This window comes from Anabrus simplex, chromosome X (genome assembly GCF_040414725.1).
Source record: "Anabrus simplex isolate iqAnaSimp1 chromosome X, ASM4041472v1, whole genome shotgun sequence".
NCBI classification, from domain to species: Eukaryota; Metazoa; Arthropoda; class Insecta; order Orthoptera; family Tettigoniidae; genus Anabrus; species Anabrus simplex.
The window spans coordinates 114439674-114459695 of NC_090279.1; the positions used below are offsets into that span (position 1 = coordinate 114439674).

General features: G+C 38.6%; 1 protein-coding gene across 1 annotated transcript in view; it reads left to right on the forward strand.

Annotated features, from left to right (window-relative positions):
• Vps29 (vacuolar protein sorting 29) overlaps positions 1 to 19565 on the forward strand; it is a 39273-nt gene extending 19708 nt beyond the window's left edge. Inside the window, exons 4-5 of the mRNA XM_067158674.2 lie at positions 8285 to 8417; positions 19317 to 19565. Of these exons, the coding sequence (XP_067014775.1) occupies positions 8285 to 8402 (118 nt within the window). The 3' untranslated portion in view covers positions 8403 to 8417; positions 19317 to 19565. The remainder of the gene's footprint in view (positions 1 to 8284; positions 8418 to 19316) is intronic.
• Positions 19566 to 20022: the final 457 nt, after the last annotated feature.

A 20022-nucleotide genomic window follows, 5' to 3' on the forward strand; every position in this document is an offset into this window, starting at 1 on the left:
GTTATTGGTCCTATCGAAAAGTACTATATAATTAAAGTTATAGAGAATACAGTTTCCGACCATTTATGTTTCATTCAATTTTACCTTACCGACTATAAGAGTGGTATTTCAGAGTCGGAAGAAAGCTAAATGTGAAGGCCTACAATATTGAAAGTGCATAACGTTGATCAACAATATCATTACATTGACCATTGTTTATGGTGATGTTCTTTGTCTCTTATGCTCCTGTTCAACTCCGATACATGGGATTACTGCTGCTTACCGAGTATAACAGCCTGACTGAATATTGGCGGGAAATAGCTAGGGAGATAGAAAATTTCCTTATTTATCATGTCATTCCTCTGGTTCATACATTTTCTGATATCGTACTTCTGGTACGTAACTCACTGGTTCATCCTAGTATTCCAGCTATTTGACCCCTACTCTGACGCACTGTTTTGAATGAGCAGTGTGCACTCTTATGGCAGAGGTTCAATTAGTTGTAGTAGTAGTAGTAGTAGTAGTATGACCTCGTCTAGAATTACAATTTAGGCATATTCCAAATTATAGCACCACAATTCACTAAATAACTCAAAATTCAACCCTGAAAACCATTTCTTCAAAAGAGCTTCTACCCCTTCACTTTTATTAAATTCTACATTAATTTTATTCAAAATTAGCAGTGAAGAGGGTTTTCTCCTCGGGCTTGGAGGGGAAAATTGCCTCCAAGTCAGACTTTTCCACCGCCAGTGTAGTGAATTGAGATTTCCTACTCGTCGGGTACTCTTAGGAAACAGATTAGTAGAAGGGCATAGTTTTTGCCCTGGGACTCGCCACTATTCGACCCTCCCCCTCTGAAAAAAAGACTGAGTGTTCACGGATCACGGCTGTCTGCGGCCTGGTCATTCCAGCTCTGGAACTTTGGACTGTTAGATCAGCAGTGTAGTACTGTTCCTTGAAAGTGAGAAAATGTGTCATTTTTAATTTGATCGAGTATTTCATATGAAAGCCTTGCTTTTACTCTCGCCATTCCTACTGACGTCATTGTAATTACCTATGTTCATTTCAGATGGGAAAATCACTAAGGCAGTCTTTCTGAGGATGTAAAAGGCAGGTGGAGAGTGAGTGTCTGCCATTATATTGAAAACTCCCCAACCTGATTGTGGCTGATGGTAGGCAAGCGGGCCTACCATTACAATGAAAATTCCCTAACGCAGTCTTCATATGAGAAAAGATGTTTGGTGATTTCTCCGTCGTGTTTCCAGGGTAACGTTAAGAGCTATGCAATTTAATACAGTCTTGCTCACAACGTGCTACTCTACCTAACCTACAATTCTGTATACAGTGTAGAATTCCGTAGCGAAGCAAGGGTACGTCAGCTAGTAATGCATATAACAAGTGCATTGAGAATTGATCGAAAAACAATTCATTCAAAAGTACAGAGTTACACAATACATTTTCTTACTTTACCTTACCTTATTCCAGCTGAAGTATCCATGTTACAGCACTCCGACACTCGTCATTGTCACTAGAGCTGTCACCAGAAATATCCTCGTCACTAGACTCCCCACTGTGGCTGTCGTCCCGCAGATTTATGATGATATCATCAATGACTAATACCACGTGTCTTTTGTAACCGTCCTCCTAAAATTTTTCAGCATGTGACACATAAGCCCCGCACTCCTGTTTGGTTACTTCATCCAGCTCCTCTTCCATTAAAAATTGGACGTCAGCTAGTTGGAACATTTTGTTCCTTTTCCTTACAGCATTTTTAAAGTTTCCCCCAAACCAACTCTATGGTGTTATATTGAGGGTGATAAGGATGATAGGAAAAACTTAAAACGGTCCACCTTTTCAATACAAAAAGTTATATTTTATTTATAACATGTATTTGTACTTGGAACTAGTTTCGACGCTGTGTTTGCGTCGTCATCAGCCAAAATGGGAAACAGGCAAGCATGTAGGCATTTATGTTACACAAGGCGTTACATTAAACAATACACATCTTACAAGGAGATAAAAACAGGGACGAATATAGGAAACAAATGAATCGTTGAGAAAACAAAAGTTATACAAATTAAAAATAACCTTAACCACACATCTTGCAGTGCGAAAGTGTTCTTCTTGAATGATTCCTGAATGTAAAACACACGCGCATACATTTCTGAGGAGCCAGCAGGCAGGACAAAGTAAAGTGAAACCTTAATAGTTCTTCTGAGAAGAGTTCATCATTTTTCTATGTTCCGACTAACTAATGAAGTCTCTCTTGAGTTCCTGATAAACATACACAACAGGAAATTCTCCTTCACTTTCAACAATAGCTATAAAGAACAACGGTAAAATTTTAAATATTGCGCAGAGACGTGAAAGCATGATTTTGAACATGATGTAACTCCTTCAGATAACCCAGTTTTTACACAAGGTGTTACATTAATTAATACGCATCTTACGAGGAGATAAAAACAGGGACGAATGTGGAAACACATGCATCGTTGAGAAAGCAAAGTTATACATATTAAAAATAAGCTTAACCACACAACTTGCAGTGCGAAAATATTTGCCTTGAATGATTCCTGAATACAAAACGCACGTGCACACACTTCTAAAGAGCCAGCAGGCAGGAAAAAGTAAGGTGAAACCTTGAGAGGAGTTCAACATTCTTTCTATGATCTGACTAACTAATGAAGTCTCCCTTGAGTTCCTGATAAACATACACAACAGGAAAATTAAACAATACACATCTTACAAGGAGATAAAAAAACAGGGAAAGTTATACATATTAAAAATAACCTTAACCACATATCTTGTAGTGCAAAATATTCGTCTTGAATGATTCCTGAATACAAAACACACGCGCACACATTTCTGAAGAGCCAGGAGGCAGGAAAAAGTAAAGTGAAACCTTAAGAGTTCTTCTGAGAAGAGTTCATCATTTTTTCTATGTTCCGACTAACTAATGAAGTCTCCCTTGAGTTCCTGATAAACATACACAACAGGAAATTCTCCTTCACTCTCAACAATAGCTGTAAAGATCAACGGTAAATTTCATTTTAAATATTGTGTAGAAACGTGAAAGCATGATCTTGAATATAATATAACTCCTTCGTCCCTGTTTTTATCTCCTCGTAAGATGTGTATTGTTTAATATAACACCTTGTGTAAAAAATTGGGTTAAATGAAGGAGTTATATTATATTCAAGATCATGCTTTCACGTCTCTACACAATATTTAAAATGAAATTTACCGTTGATCTTTATAGCTATTGTTGAGAGTGAAGGAGAATTTCCTGTTGTGTATGTTTATCAGGAACTCAAGGGAGACTTCATTAGTTAGTCGGAACATAGAAAAAATGATGAACTCTTCTCAGAAGAACTCTTAAGGTTTCACTTTACTTTTTCCTGCCTCCTGGCTCTTCAGAAATGTGTGCGCGTGTGTTTTGTATTCAGGAATCATTCAAGACGAATATTTTGCACTACAAGATATGTGGTTAAGGTTATTTTTAATATGTATAACTTTCCCTGTTTTTTTATCTCCTTGTAAGATGTGTATTGTTTAATTTTCCTGTTGTGTATGTTTATCAGGAACTCAAGGGAGACTTCATTAGTTAGTCGGAACATAGAAAAATGATGAACTCTTCTCAGAAGAACTATTAAGGTTTCACTTTACTTTGTCCTGCCTGCTGGCTCCTCAGAAATGTGTGCGCGTGTGTTTTACATTCAGGAATCATTCAAGAAGAACACTTTCGCACTGCAAGATGTGTGGTTAAGGTTATTTTTAATTTGTATAACTTTTGTTTTCTCAACGATTCATTTGTTTCCTATATTCGTCCCTGTTTTTATCTCCTTGTAAGATGTGTATTGTTTAATGTAACGCCTTGTGTAACATAAATGCCTACATGCTTGCCTGTTTCCCATTTTGGCTGATGATGACGCAAACACAGCGTCGAAACTAGTTCCAAGTACAAATACATGTTATAAATAAAATATAACTTTTTGTATTGAAAAGGTGGACCGTTTTAAGTTTTTCCTATCATCCTTCTCAGTTCAATACGGACAAAAAATGAAATTCTTAGGTTTAAATTGAGGGTGACAGGCGAACAACGGTAGACCCCTTCTGTCAGCAAGTGTATCAATTTTGTACATTTTTGCCTTTGGCTTGACTAGTTTCACAAGAGTTAACAGTTCAACTCTGATGTGATTGCTGTCATGAGGAATATTCCTAGCAGATAGCCACAATAGAGAGAGAGAGAGAGAGAGTGTGTGTGTGTGTGTGTGTGTGTGTGTTTTTCATTGTAGGGATTTGTTCTAGCTGTACTGAATGGTAGTTGGCATTGTCCATTGCAATCACTGGGTCTTCGATGTTCCTTTCGTCAAGAGCATCTAAAACCTTCAAAAACTATTCTTTAAAAACCATAGCGTTCATATCAGTGTGGTAGTCATCACGGGTCGATTTCACCTTTGGCCTGAAAAACAATGTACACATCTGTAGAAAACCAGTGTGACTGGAACCTATGTAAAAAACAGTAATTCATCCACCTTTCCCCACAGGAACTTTTAAACCTCCTGTACCCTCTTTATCTTGCAAGATTTTTGTTGGAGCATAATTCTGATGAATGTAAGTCTCATGTAAATAAAATATATTGGGCGAAGGGTCCTTATTCCTATTCCTCAGAAGATGCATATTTCTCAAACGTTACTCTTGCTGTTTCTATATCAGCTGTCTCCATTGAAAATCTCCCCTTGTTGCTTTTTTTATACTTGAACCCCATAGACCTCAGTATGCTCCACAGTGAAGTAACTCCCCATTTAAGTTTTATATCTCTTTCTAAATCACCGCATAATTTGTTCACTGTCGGGTATTTACCCTTATGTAATAACTGAGGAGAGTTCTTCTTATTACATTTTTATGGAATCTGTCGATTGCCTTTGTTATACAATTCCTTATCATTCGTTTGCGCGGCGATTGAAATGAGATGGAGCCAGATAACTGGATACTGTCTTTATCTTCCTTTAGTATATGCTGAACGGTTCGCGTACTAACGCGACAAGCTTCCGGCATTCTCTGCTGCACTTTATACACACTCGCTGATGCTTCCTTTTGAAAATATTCATGAACATTGCTGATCATTTTTCTACCCTGGCTCCTGATCTCCTTCCTATTCGCCATTGTAAGATATATAGTGCAGTTATTACATACAACAACAACAACAACAAGAACATGGAACAACGCAAATAGAAACAATAGAATAAAAACACAGACAGATATCGCATGCCACGAACATGCTAATCAAAGAATGCAGTAAAGGACGTGGCAAGAATTACTCATAAAACAAGAATAATTCTAAAACAAACTCGTCAAACAAGCTCTTTGTAATACCCAGACGCATACTGTAAGACTTCTCGGCAACACAGCAGTTCGTGGAAGGAAGTGAGCGCGGCAACTGAGTAGTTTCCAGCGCCGCCGCTACGCGATCTTTTGTCTGATTGGGCAGTAACATACTGCCTGCACCCCACTTCCCCTGATAGCATGTAGGTCGCCCGCCATCAGAGCAGAAAAGACCTATAATAGGGCCTACACGACTTCTTCACACGTTACAATAGCACAGCCTGTTCATATCTCACACAGAAAGCACTAAGGAAATCATGACTCGAGCAGCACAAGAAGTGATTTTACTCTGCATATGACAGCAATAAACAAAAGCGTCAGATTCAGTCGCACCATGAGGAACGGCAGTTTTTACCAGCAAACTCTTCATTGCGACAGTGCATTGCTATAACAGGTTGACCAACCCAACGAATCTGTGACATCCGAAAGAACTATCACTTCATGTGAATGTTTGGTACGAAGAGAGTATGATAGTGCCAATAAAATCCTTTGCAAGAGACCCGCTGCTGCAATGTTTGTGGATCTTATCATGGTAGGTTTTATAAATCTAATTGTGTAAAACGATCGCACTAATATACAAATATTTACCATACTTTAGTTTGTGAAATATCGAGAGTTATGCGGTCAAAAATAATCTACAGTGTTTTGCTAGCTTTTTACGCTGAAGTGTGTAAATATCAATAACGGAAAATAAAACACGATAAAATCACTTGTAATAACGGATGACTCAGTGAACGGGTTCTCATTGTAACCGAAGGCTATTGTACAGGTTCTCGTTATATCTCGTACTCACTGTAACAGACTTTTACTGTAAAACCTCTCATTCGACCAGTCATTGCAGCTTCTCCTAACATGGATTGAACTATTTCTTTACAAGCAGGTAAAATCAAAGTTTCTGCTGCTGTGTATGACTACATATTCCTGGCAATTATTTCTGCTTATAGCTAGCTATTAGCGCTTTTCTGTAGTTGTAAATTATTCAATGCCTTGCCCTCTTTAATTCGAGAAGAGAGTAAACGACGGAAATAAGCTTTATCTTCATTTTCCGAAGTGACTGTGTTTCGTTTTCAAGTGTGTCTAGTTTGCTTCGAACCATACATTCATTGCTTAATTTTTCACCACGATTTCCAGATTCACTCTGCTTTGAAGCGAAGACAAGGGAGGAGCACTGGCAAAGACTGAATACGCAGTGGACACCCTAGAAGATAAACACACTGTGATCTTAAGCAGACATAATTGAAGGCTTACAACAGTTATAAATTGGACTCTTCCAACACTAGTTGCTCTTTTAGTTGCCATCTTGCATCTCTCTTGACTGATTCTCTTTATTTGGCTTTCTGGAAATGGGAGTGAAGAAACTTCACTTGTAAGACTTGAAGGCTGGTCCTGTGAAAATAGCTGCTTCACGATTGTCACCATACATGTTGTAGAAGACTGGAAAAAAGATCCATCTCAGAGAAGGTGACATTCAGAGCGGCAGATATGTGAAGCAGTTTGCTTCTCTCTTGTTTGATGAAGATATAGCTGAAGTTGATATTTTTGTGTTCAATGATCGTAAGCTTTCTCTTTATCCAGAGAGATCACAGTGACTAATTTTTTTTGCAGTGTTTTCCAAGAAGCATTCTGGTCGTATACCTAAATAAAGTCTATGGTTCATCTGCCATACTAGGAACCACATTGCTATGCCTAAAGTTTAGGTTCTACAAAAAATTTTAAATTTGGGTTTTACCGATTGGGTATATTTATTTATTTATTTTATGCCTTTGTATGTGGTGAAGTTAGGGCTCACGGCCCTCTCTTACACTTAACCACTACGTACAGTACATAATCACATACTTTGGTAAAATAACATTAGCAGACCCTAGGAGCTACCTAAATTTATGGAGTAATATTATAACAGATTATAATTGTTATTTTTAATGATTAATATTATCTAGCCTATCTACATCTACATCACCTAACAATAGTTCTAAAACACGCTTGCAATCATACACACTAACATTCATACAAGCTGGTCACGTATTTAAGAGGAAATCTCGACAAGACTGTTTAAATGAGACTGTTGAAGTGCTATTACGTATACTGACAGGGAGTGTGTTCCATAGCCTTGCCCCAGACACTTGGAAAGAGTGACTGTATACAGATGAATGATTAACCGGTATCATAAGGGTAGAAGTCGATCTGGTATTATGTCCATGGAAAGATGAGAGGAAGTTAAAATGTGAGGATAGGTATTCAGGTGTAGATTCGTTCAGAAGTCGAAAAATTAGTGTCACAGTATGTAAATTCCTTAGTTGATCAATTTTCAGCCAGGATAGCTTCTCATAATAAGGGGAAATATGTGTCCTAAAATTCAAAGAAAATATAAATCGTATGCAAGAGTTCATTGCCCTTTGAAGTTTCATAGTTTGTTCTGCAGTTGCATCGGTTAATACGACATCACAGTAATAAATTATTGGGAAAATGAGGGTTTGAATAAGTTTTATTTTCATACTGTGTGGAAGAATGGATTGTTTCATTTTTAGGGGGTGAAGAGATGCATATACTTTTCTGCAGACACTTGTTATATGGTCATTCCAGTTTAATGTGTCATTCATGACAACGCCTAGGTTTTTTACAGACTTCTGAAAAGGTATAGCTTCTCCACAGAGCATGAGGTTAGGCTGTTGTATGATGTTTAGCGTATTTAACAGTATGTAAAAGAGTTATTCCTGTTACCGAACTCAGTACGAGGGTTAGACTGCTTTTTCAAGCATTTTTGGCATATTTACGAATGTCAATCCCAAAAGAAGCCTTCTAAATACTCACTGCCATACATGTAATGTTCAAATTGTAATGTGTGTTAAGTTTGCCATGAGAAATAATCTCTTCTATATTTTGAAGTATTGATCACCACAGTGGTGTTGATTTGCTGTTACAGGAACATCATTCCCTCCTTCGTGCTGATGGATATCCAGAGCTCGACTGTTGTGACTTACGTGTACCAGTTGGTGGGTGATGAGGTCAAGGTAGAGCGTATTGAGTACAAGAAGAGTTAAGGCGTTAGAGGAAAGGTAATACTTTAGTCACTCATTTCTTTTTTGGATGTTAATTATTTAACTGTTGTATAATTTTGAGCAAATATGTACTGTACATTGAAACAGTAATTGAAAATCTCCATAGACATACCTGGTAAGTTGAATATTCTCAAATTTTAAAAGTATTAATCTGTCCCGAAAATGTGTACCGTAATGTACGAGAATGTACAAGGCTTGATAATATTTTCCTCTGGTCCATGCTTTATGAGAAAGTAAAGTAATGCTTAACCCTCAAGCAGGTGTGCAGTTTTTCGTAACAGGAGTGGACGCGCAGCGTACTTTGTACATATGTAAGGAATAACTGTTTCTGTGTTACCAAGGTGAACATTTATGAGCTAAATTATCAACAATAAGATAATGCTACCTGTATGCAGATTTTAGGAATACTAGCTCTTTTGACAAACTGAGGGAAAATCCCTCTCTTTTTTTAAATTTGCCTAATTTGCATGGAAGATGATTTGTGCATCAATCCTGCTATGTCTATCAAAGCATAGGATACAATCAATGGCCATCTTGTCACTTGTAAGACAGAATACGTACCACTCAGCTGATTGACTGTTTAGACTCCTCCCTAGGCTAGAGGATTTTGAACGTGCTCCTGATATAAAGGTATGGCCTAATGAACCTGGAAACGTAGGACAAGTATCAATACTTATGTTTGTGAGGACTTTTTCATTATGTAGCTGGGCAGACAAACTCATACTATGAGCAGAATTCACATTCTCATAACGTATCCCGTAAAACCTAAAGTGGACTAATGTCCCTAGGAGGGAAATTAAAAAATTGTTTTGTGTATATTGATAGGGCAGATTAAGAAACCGTATCTGAAAGATTACTGGCCAACCGATCCCCTAATAGAAAACCATATATTTCGGAAAACTATGAGCCAAAATAGATTTCAGCAAATACTTACCTAACTGCATTTCAACTACTAACCAGGAATGCCTCCAGAATAAAACACAGTAGTCCTTGAAAGACTAGTGAAGTTCTGGCAGTTTATTTGAATGCATGCACTCCAGTTTGGAGGTAGTTAGAAAGTGGCCGGGAACAGGGATGTGCATGGGGTGAAGGGCACCCGGTCCGCAATGTGTTAACAGTGTGAGAGGTATAGTGTGGAACCGGGACGTCCCAGAGAAATGTAAGAAAAATCTGCACTCAAGGTATTACACACCAGTTTTGACATACACTGTAGGCGCATGGACAGCAACTGAACATGGTGAAAGCAGAATCCAGGCAGCCAAGATGAAATTCCTTAGAGGAATAATTGGGAAGACATGAAGGGATAAAATCAAAAACATGGAAATCAGAGAGAGGAATTGGATTTCCTAAACTACAAGGTAAGATTGAGACCAGTAAGCTGAAATGGTATGGGCACATGATGAGAATGGAAATGAATAGACTTCCAGAGTGAGTATCTACGGAGAACATAATAGGAAGAAGGCTCAGAAAGAGGTGGATGAAAACGGTGAAGGAGACTGTAGAGAAGAGAGGAGTTAAAAGTGGAAGAAATATTGGAGGAAGAAAGGGAATGGTGGGGAGATTGATAGCTGTGGAGTCCTTGATTCACAACCCAACCCAGAAGACTGGAAACAGGAAATGAAGGCGTACGACACTGTCATGTCATATTCTGGAAGCTAAAGAGAGAACTGAATAGCCGTACCTCTGTGAGGCAAGAATTCTAGTGGGATCGTGCTTTTTGTTTTTTCCTCAACGTATCTTCACAAAGAATCTGGTGTTTAGGTTGTTCCATATTGACTATATAATTTCTAAGGAGGCAGCTTCAGAGACGAATACAATTAAATTTCATGAAAACAGTCTATTTTCCAGAGATACAATTATCTCAGACCTACAATCTTCAACTTCCACAACCACATTTCATTGTAGGACAGCAAAAGTACATCAAAGTACAAAGATTGTAAGATATTGACGGAAATAATTTTCCATTTTCTTCAAAAATTCAAAACGTATGAATTTAAGTTGCTATTCAACGGAAGTAGAAATCCGCTGACACTCGTATCGAAAGTAAGATCGAGCTTCAAATACTCAACAAAATATTAGTCACCAGAAAATGAAATATACAATGTCATGATCACAAACAGCATAGTGTGACAAAGTCCAGCAGGAATAGACGTTTAAAGCTGCAGAATAGTCCTCTCTCTTTCTCCCTCCAACAGCTGTAGCACATCTCAAAATGGAGGCCGGGTGAGCAAGGTTACATAGACGAGTTGAAGGGAAGAGGGGCAAAGGGGACTCACACCATCACAGAACAGATACACCGTAAATCAAACTTACTGGAACATATGAGGCATAGCCCTTTATAGGGCAAATTTTTTAAAATTCATAATGGCCAAAAAGTAACATACTTAGCTTCTAAAGTAAATACTAGAACCAACAAACCCTTAATCAATAGCAGATAAATCCTTTTATGATATGGGCGAGGGAATACAAAGCTTTGAGAACTATTGGGATCTTTTGCTCTATTAGTAAAATTATACTGTGGAGGCTCGCGAAGTGGACTTGAGGAGTCTGAGTCTGGTTCAGTATCAGAATATGGATCGGATGTTGAAACTAAAGATTGCTGGCTCTTATCTGCTTGGCCCGGGTCAGCTGGATCGTACATGCTCCCATCCGAATCCTCTTCCATCAACTGTGCACTGCTGGTACCTGCCAGTATTTCGCCACTGCTCGTACTAGTACCTGCTACAAGGCATCTTCAGCATCAGAATCACCACCGGCTTCTGAATCTGTTCCTAGTGTATCCAAGAGTTCCTCAATTTCAGATGTTCGTAGACTGAGAAAGTACGTGTAAGAAAAACTGATTTATTAAAATAAAAGATATAATAACCATTAAGTTTTTTGGTCCTAATCTATCTAATATGAAAAATGTCCAAAACTAAAATGGATCTTCTTTTTGGTAAAGAGGACTAAAACCTGTATTAACTGTATTAACTTATGTTACCCATCTTAAGAGTTCATTAATGTTTGTATATAGTGTATATATTGGTATGTTTATATTGGTTAAAAAGGTCCCAGACCTTGACCTAAAGGTTGTTTACAGGCTGAAGATGCCCAAAATAATGGGTGAAACATGTGCCTGACCTAAATAAGTCTACATAAAATCATGTAGATAATAACCACATTAAACGTGGAAAGTATTGAATAGGTGGTTTTTTATTAAATTATCCTTGATATCTATGCCTAACGTCATCTTCAATACGGAACAATAATGAGAGTTGTTACTTGTAATAAGGTCAGTAATACCGAGCCCTCCCAAGACATCCATGGATGACAGATGATTGGGAGTTTGGGGCAAGAAATAGGAAAAAGAGAAGATTGCAGAGAGATAAATTGACAAAGTATATTTAGGTTGAGAATATGAATATCCTACACACACAACATGGAGTCAGCATTGATTCATAAAGTGCTTTCTCTACTGTTGAAGGATGAAAATTGTAAGCTGGCTCATAACAATAAGGACAATGCAGAAATTCTGGCTAAATATTTCACCAAGCTTCTAAATTGTGAGGAACCTACAGAATTCATCATTTGGACACAAGCACCCCGATAAAAACACCACCAGAGAACATCAATCCCCCCACAATAAAGGAAGTCTACCAAGCACTGAATAAATTAAAAAACTACAAGGCGCCAGGAGAAGATCAGACCATTGTGGACCGGGCGAGTTGGCCGTGCGTGTAGAGGCGCGCGGCTGTGAGCTTGCATCTGGGAGATAGTAGGTTCGAATCCCACTATCGGCAGCCCTGAAGATGGTTTTCCATGCTTTCCCATTTTCACACCAGGTAAATGCTGGGGCTGTACCTTAATTAAGGCCACGGCCGCTTCCTTCCAACTCCTAGGCCTTTCCTATCCCATCGTCGCCATAAGACCTATCTGTGTCGGTGCGACGTAAAGCCCCTAGCAAAAAAAAAAAAAAAAAGACCATTGTGGAAATCTGGAAATATGCAGGAAGATCAGCAAAAGTTGCCCTCCATCAACAACTTGTCTCTATCTAGTTTAAAGAAGAACTGCCAGAACACTGAACAGCCCTCATTCACCCACTGCACAAAAAAGGATACAAAACCGACCCTAATAACTACAGGGGAATCCCACTCCTAGACATAACATACAAAATCTTTGCAACTTGAGAAAGAACTAGGAGAATATTAAGGAGGTTTCAGACCCTGGAAGAAGCTGTCCTGATCAGATCATGGGTCTTAAGTTGGTAATGGACCATAACAGGAGAAGGAACAGAGATATGGTGATTGCATTTGTAGATTTCAAGAAAGCTTTTGATTGCATCCATAGAGAATCTCTGTTTAAAATTTTAAGACACCTTGGACTACACCCCAAATTAATAAACATGATAAAATTGACTCTCACTAAACACCAAATCAAAGGTAAAGTTTAGGGGTGAAACATCGGAGACATTTGAAATTAAAACTGGACTACGGCAGGGAGATGGGCTCTCGCCACTATTATTTAATTGTGCTCTAGAAATGGTAATGAGGGAATGGTTTAGGAAATGTCCCCCAAAAATAAAGATTGGCCAAAAAATCAAAACAAATTGTCTGAGTTTTGCCGACGATTTAGCAGTACTAGCAGTGGACATGAAATGAACTGAAAAACCCAGATATCAGAACTTCAAAACATTGCAAGTAAAATTGGTCTCAAAATATCATTTGAAAAAACAAATCATGCCCCAGAAACCAACACAGCTAAAAGAAGTTACCATAAATGGTAATAAAATCAAAATAGTAACTCAATTTAAATATCTTGGAGAAATAATAACATATAGCCTAAATGAAAAATTCTCATTCCAAACAAGAACAAATAGATTCACTAAAGCACAAAAATTAACTTGGGATATCTATAGTACGCGAACCTTTTCTTGAGCTCTGAGCCCCATAGTGCTGAATGGGAACTAGGGCTCAAGAAAAGGTTACCGTACTATACAAAAATAAATGTTTATCAATAAATGCAAAAGTAAAACACTACAACACAGTTATAAAACCAGAAGCTACATATGCAGCAGAAACACTTTTTTACCTGAATAAACAATCAAGGGCCGACAGACTTCAGAAAATTGAAAGAAGGATTGGAAGAACCTGCATCAACAAAAAATACCAGAAAGATGGACAGTGGCGGATAATACCTAATGAAGTCGTGTACAAAGAGCTAGGACCCATTCCAGATACTATGCGTAAGAGGAGACCGGAATTCTTTGGACATATCATGAAGATGCTGGATTTGAGACTTCTGAAACAATTAGGACAACACAATCTCATCTCAAAAAATACCACGACAGGATGTAAATGGGTCAGAAGTAAGAGAGGATCTGAAGGAAATAGGCCTTACAACAGAAGACACCACAAATAAGATAAAATTGAATACAAAACTCAAGAATACAAACCTCCGCTTTACCTTCACACGAAACAAACCAACGACACGCATATTTTCAACCGAGGAAAGGGCACGAAGATCAGAGCGTCTGAAGAAGTACTGGGAGGACCGCAAAGCCCGAACAATCCCTTCAAAGAGACCTGAACAATTGACTGACTAAAGTGATCCTGTGCAGTCATAAAAGAAGGAGAATAAGAATAATGCGTAATCATTTTCATCCTTTTTAAAAGGGATCAAAACATGCTAAACAAGTTTTGCAATTTGTGATTGGATATACGCACTAACATCAATAGGGTTGTCACTCAGTGATATAAATTTCATCTTGGTGCCTAGCTTGTGCTCTATGATTATAAAAACATTGATAGCTAGATTGAAATCCAGCAACCCTAAACTACACTCTAAACATCTAAATTAATTTGCAATAAAGATTAACAAGACAACATAGGAACATGTCTCCTTGGACCAAATATTGTCACATGAAGGAAAATTTACAAGGATTTTAATTTAAGGAGGGCCAAAATGTTTAAAGTGCACTCGATGAGTATTTTGTTAGTTGATTTCCTCCGTGAACAAAGAACACTAAATGCTGTTTTACTGCCAACTTCTTGATGACACACGCCTTTCACAACACATGGCGTTGGTAACTGATCTGAGACATTGTTATTCTCCACAATAATGCTGCTGCTATAAAACGTGTGATGTTGTTGTTTGAGTCATCAGTCCATAGACTGGTTTGATGCAGCTCTCCATGCCACCCTATCCTGTGCTAACCTTTTCATTTCTACGTAACTATTGCATCCTACATCTGCTCTAATCTGCTTGTCATATTCATACCTTGGTCTACCCCTACCGTTCTTACCACCTACACTTTCTTCAAAAACCAACTGAACAAGTCCTGGGTGTCTTAAGATGTGTCCTATCGTTCTATCTCTTCTTCTCGTCAAATTTAGCCAAATCAATCTCCTCTCACCAATTCCATTCAGTATCTCTTAATTTGTGATTCGATCTATCCATCTCACCTTCAGCATTCTTCTGTAACACCACATTTCAAAAGCTTCTATTCTCTTTCTTTCTGAGCTAGTTATCGTCCATGTTTCACTTCCATACAATGCCAGGCTCCACACGAAAGTCTTCAAAAACATCTTTCTAATTCTGATATCAATGAAGTGAGCAAATTTCTTTTCTTAAGAAAGCTCTTCCTTGCTTGTGCTAGTCTGCATTTTATGCCATTACTTCTGCCATCGTTAGTTATTTTACTACCCAAGTAACAATATTCATCTACTTCCTTTAAGACTTCATTTCCTAATCTAATATTTCCTACATCACCTGCCTTTGTTCGACTGCACTCCAGTACTTTTGTTTTGGACTTATTTATTTTCATCTTGTACTCCTTACCCAAGACTTCATCCATACCATTCAGCAACTTCTCGATATCTTTTGCAGTCGCAGATAAAATAACAATATCATTGGCAAATCTCAAGGTTTTGATTTCCTCTCCTTGGACTGTGATTCCCTTTCCAAATTTTTCTTTGATTTCCCTTACTGCTTGTTCTATGTAAACATTGAAAAGGAGAGGGGCAAACTGCAGCCTTGCCTCACTCCTTTCTGGATTGCTGCTTCTTTTTCAAAGCCTTTGATTCTTATCACTGCAGACTGATTTTTATACAGATTGTAGAAAATTCTTCGTTCTCGGTATCTGATCCCTATCATCTTCAGAATCATAAATAGCTTGGTCCAATGAACATTATCGAATGCCTTTTCTAGATCTACGAATGCCATGTACGCGGGCTTGTCCTTCTTGATTCGATCCTCTAAGATCAGGAAGATAGGAAACTCTAAGATTAGACGTAAGGTCAGGATTGCTTCACGTGTTCTTACATTTCTTCTGAAGCCAAATTGATCTTCTCCCAACTCAGCTTCAACTTGTTTTTCCATTCTTCTGTAAATAATACGTGTTAAAATTTTGCAGGCATGAGATACTAAACTAATGGTGTGGTAGTTTTTACACCTGTCAGCACCGGCTTTCTTGGGAATAGGTATAACATTTTTCCGAAAATCGGATGGGACTTCTCCTGTCTCATACATCTTGCACACTAAATGAAATAACCTTGCCATGCTGGTTTCTCCTAAGGCAGTCAGTAATTCAGAGGGAATGTCATCAGTTTCCAGGTGCCTTGTTCCTATTTAGGTCGCTCACAGCTCTGTCAAACTCTGACCTCAAAATTGGGTCTCCCATTTCATCAGCATCAACAGCCTCTTCATGTTCCAGAACCAAATTATCTACATCTTTACCTTGATACAACTGTTCAGTATGCTCCTGCCATCTTTCTGCTTTTGTCTTCTTTCCCTAGAAGTGGCTTTCCATCTGAGCTCTTAATATTCATACACCTAGATTTCCTTTCTCCAAAGGTTTCCTTCATTTTCCTGTATGCAGCATCTACCTTTCCCAGGACCGTACAGCCTTCGACATCCTTCCACTTCTCCTTCAGCCATTCTTCCTTAGCTACCTTGCACTTTCTATCCACTTGATTCTTTAATTGCCTGTATTCTTTTCTGCCCTCTTCATTCCTAGCATTCTTGTATTTTCATCGTTCATCAATCAGGTCTAGTATCTCCTGAGTTATCCGCTGATTCTTAGTTGATCTTTTCTTCCTTCCTAACATTTCTTCAGCAGCCCTACTGACTTCATTTTTCATGACTCTCCACTCTTCCTCTATAGTGTTTCCTTCAGCCTTTTCATTTAGTCCTTGTGCAACATGTTCATTGAAACAATCCCTCACACTCTTTTCTTTCAACTTGTCTACATTGCATGTTTTTGCATTCTTTCCTTTCTTCAATTTCTTCAACTTCAGATGGCATTTCATGACCAACAAGTTGTGGTCAGAGTCCACGTCTGCTCCTGGGAAAGTTTTGCAATCCAACACCTGGTTTCTGAATCTCAGCCTAATCATAATGAAGTCTATTTGATATCTTCCAGTGTCTCCAGGTCTCGTCCACGTATACAGTCGTCGTTTGTGGTGTTCGAACCAAGTATTGGCAAGGACTAAATTATGATCAGTGCAGAATTCAACCAGCCGACTTCCTCTTTCGTTCCTTTGTCCCAATCCAAATTCTCCTGCTGTACTACCTTCTCTTCTTTGGCCTACCACTGCATTCCAGTCTCCCATTACAATTAGATTCTCGTCACCTTTTACATATTGTATTAAATCTTCTATCTCTTCATATGTTCTTTCGATTTCCTCATCATCCGCTGAGCTAGTAGGCATATAGACCTGCACTAATGTGGTGGGCATTGGTTTGGTGTCTATCTTGACGACAATAATTCTTTCACTATGCTGGTCGTAGTAGCTTATCCGCTGCCCTATTTTCTTATTCATTATTAAACCAACTCCCGCATTACCCCTGTCTGATTTCGTGTTGATAATTCGGTAGTCGCCTGACCAAAAATCCTGTTCTTCCTGCCAACGTACTTCACTTATACCAACTACATCTAACTTTAGCCTATCCATCTCCCTTTTCAGATTCTCTAACCTACCACAACGATTCAAACTTCTAACATTCCACGCTCCGACTCGCAGAATGTCAGTATCCATCTTCCTGATGATCGCCCCCTCTCGTGTAGTCCCCACCCGGAGATCTGAATGGGGGACTAGTTTACCTCCGGAATATTTTACCCGGGAGGAAGCCATCATCAGTACATCATTCATACAGAGAGATCTGCATGTCCTCGGGAGTTAGTTACGGCTGTAGTTTTCCGTTGCTTTCAGCCGTGTAGCAGTATCAACACAGCTAAGCCATGTTGAGTATTATTACAAGGCCTTGTCAGTCAATCATCTAGACTGCCGCCCTTGCAACTACCGAAAGGCTGCTACCCCCCTTTCGATGAACCATTCGTTAGTCTGGTCTCTCAACAGATACCCATCCGATATGGTTGCATCTGCGGCTCGGCTATCTGCATCATTGGGACACACAAGCCTCCCCACCGTGGCAAGGTCACATGGTTCGCAGAGGAGGAAAACGTGTGATAAGTTGCAAGAAATCTAATGGAAACCCCTAGAACACCCTTCTTACAGCTCAGATATTATTACCCTTCCACTATCATTTGTATGAACCATTTAAAAAGGTATTTTTTATTATTATTATTATTATTATTATTATTATTATCATATCATTGTTACTGATATTAAAAGAAAGCAATAGAACAGTGGTAGTACACGGCTGTAGTTCCCTGTTTAACAATCCTTATGCCGACCCCTATTCTGGTCACATGCTACGCAGAAACGGTTCTTCAGTTGCGAGAAGGGCATTAAACTTAAGTCCTGAGGGCCGCAGAGCGCGAGGGCGACCAAAGAAACGCTGGCTCGACACTCTGCCCATGGTCAAACGGAGTGAGTTGGCCATGAGGTTAGGGGTGCGCAGCTGTGAGCTTGCATTCGGGAGGTAGTGGCTTCGAATCCCACTGTCGGCAGCCCTTAAGATGGTTTTCTGTGGTTTCCCATTTTCACACCAGGCCACAGCCGCTTCCTTCCCACTTCCAGCCCTTTCCTGTCCCATCATCTCCATCTGCGTCATGCGATGTAAAGCCAGTTGTAAAACAAAAATTCCCTCAATATGAGATATTTCTGACCGAGCTCGATAGCTGCAGTCGCTTAAGTGTGGCCAGTATCCAGTAATCGGGAGATAGTGGGTTTGAGCCCCACAGTCGGCAGCCCTGAAAATGTTTTTTCGTGGTTCCCATTTTCACGCCAGGTAAATGCCGGGGCTGTACCTTAATTAAGGCCACGGCTGCTTCCTTCCAATTCCTAGGCCTTTCCTATCCCATCGTCGCCATAAGACATAGGCCTACCTGTGTCAGTGCAACGTAAAGCAAATAGGAAAAAAAAGAAAAAAAAGATATATTTCTGGTAGTGAAATTAAATGATAAATAATAGTACTGTAATCCAGATTATTGTTGTAATTTTTTGTGCTTTAATATCTTCATAGCTATGATTTTATTGTACTTACGAAGCAAAATGTTGATATATTTTATATTGTGCAGTACATTCGGTATTTCATGTACAATAAGATAGCAGAGTAGCATAGTCATTTGTTTCAGGTTTTTTTTTAAATTCCATGTATTCACTGGTAAGTTGTAAGACAGGGACATGTCAGTAACTTTGGCAGTTAAAATTATCTATGATGGGACAGTGATTCAACAATGATTTGGGAGTAGAGAAGTTTGTACGCAACTGGCTGCAAACACATCCCCATTCTTTCTTTCTTCTTCTACTTCTGCAAGTAACTGCAAGTTTCATGGGGAAAAAAATGTGTTTCTAAAAGAAGAGTGAAATGTTATTTTCACACCTCTCGGCTGAATCCCAAAAATGAAAGGTTGAAATTCCAGTTTTATGTTTAATCCACCCCTGTATTTTCTTTTTCCTTGATTCTTCTCTCTTTATGGACTTGGTGTAATATTTGGTTCTTTTATTGTTTTAGGTATCTCAATGCCCAAGATATTCAAGAAGTGGAACAACATTCAAGAAGCTCACGATTTATTTAGCTCATCAGTCATCGCTTTCAGAATCCTCCTCGTTTTATATATATATATATGAATTACTTGTATTTCTTTGAGGAGCAGATTAATTGTATATATTGAGGACTGTTCTGTAGGTGCATATTACCTACATTATTAATTTCTGTTCTGTTATGTATTCATATTGATCACTAAATCTTTATATTGTTTCATTATTGTATTTATTTTCTCACTGCTAGTTTTTTGACCCACTACCATGAAGTGACTTGGTTTAGGGCCGATTTTACCATTTTCTTGTAAACTGGACGGTAACCACACTGGACATTCAAGTGTACGCCCTCCACAGAGAGAGATACTGTGCGGAAATAGGTTGTTTACTCGGTAAGAAGTGAAGGTTAAAAATCCTGTGTTTGATGAGGAGAAAGGAAATTAAATTGGAGAGAAACTAGAATATATGCCTACATAATCCCTACAACAACTTGGACGAGAAACTGTGAGTTTTAAAGAGCTCAGCACATGGCAAGCTACGAAGATGTTAACATTGAAATTGTACAAGATAACTAATACACGTGGTCATGGAAAGTAGGTACGTTTTTCTTGGATGTTGCAAAATGTTCACGATGAAATAATTGATCCACACTTAATAATGTTCTTTGACGAAGCATGGTT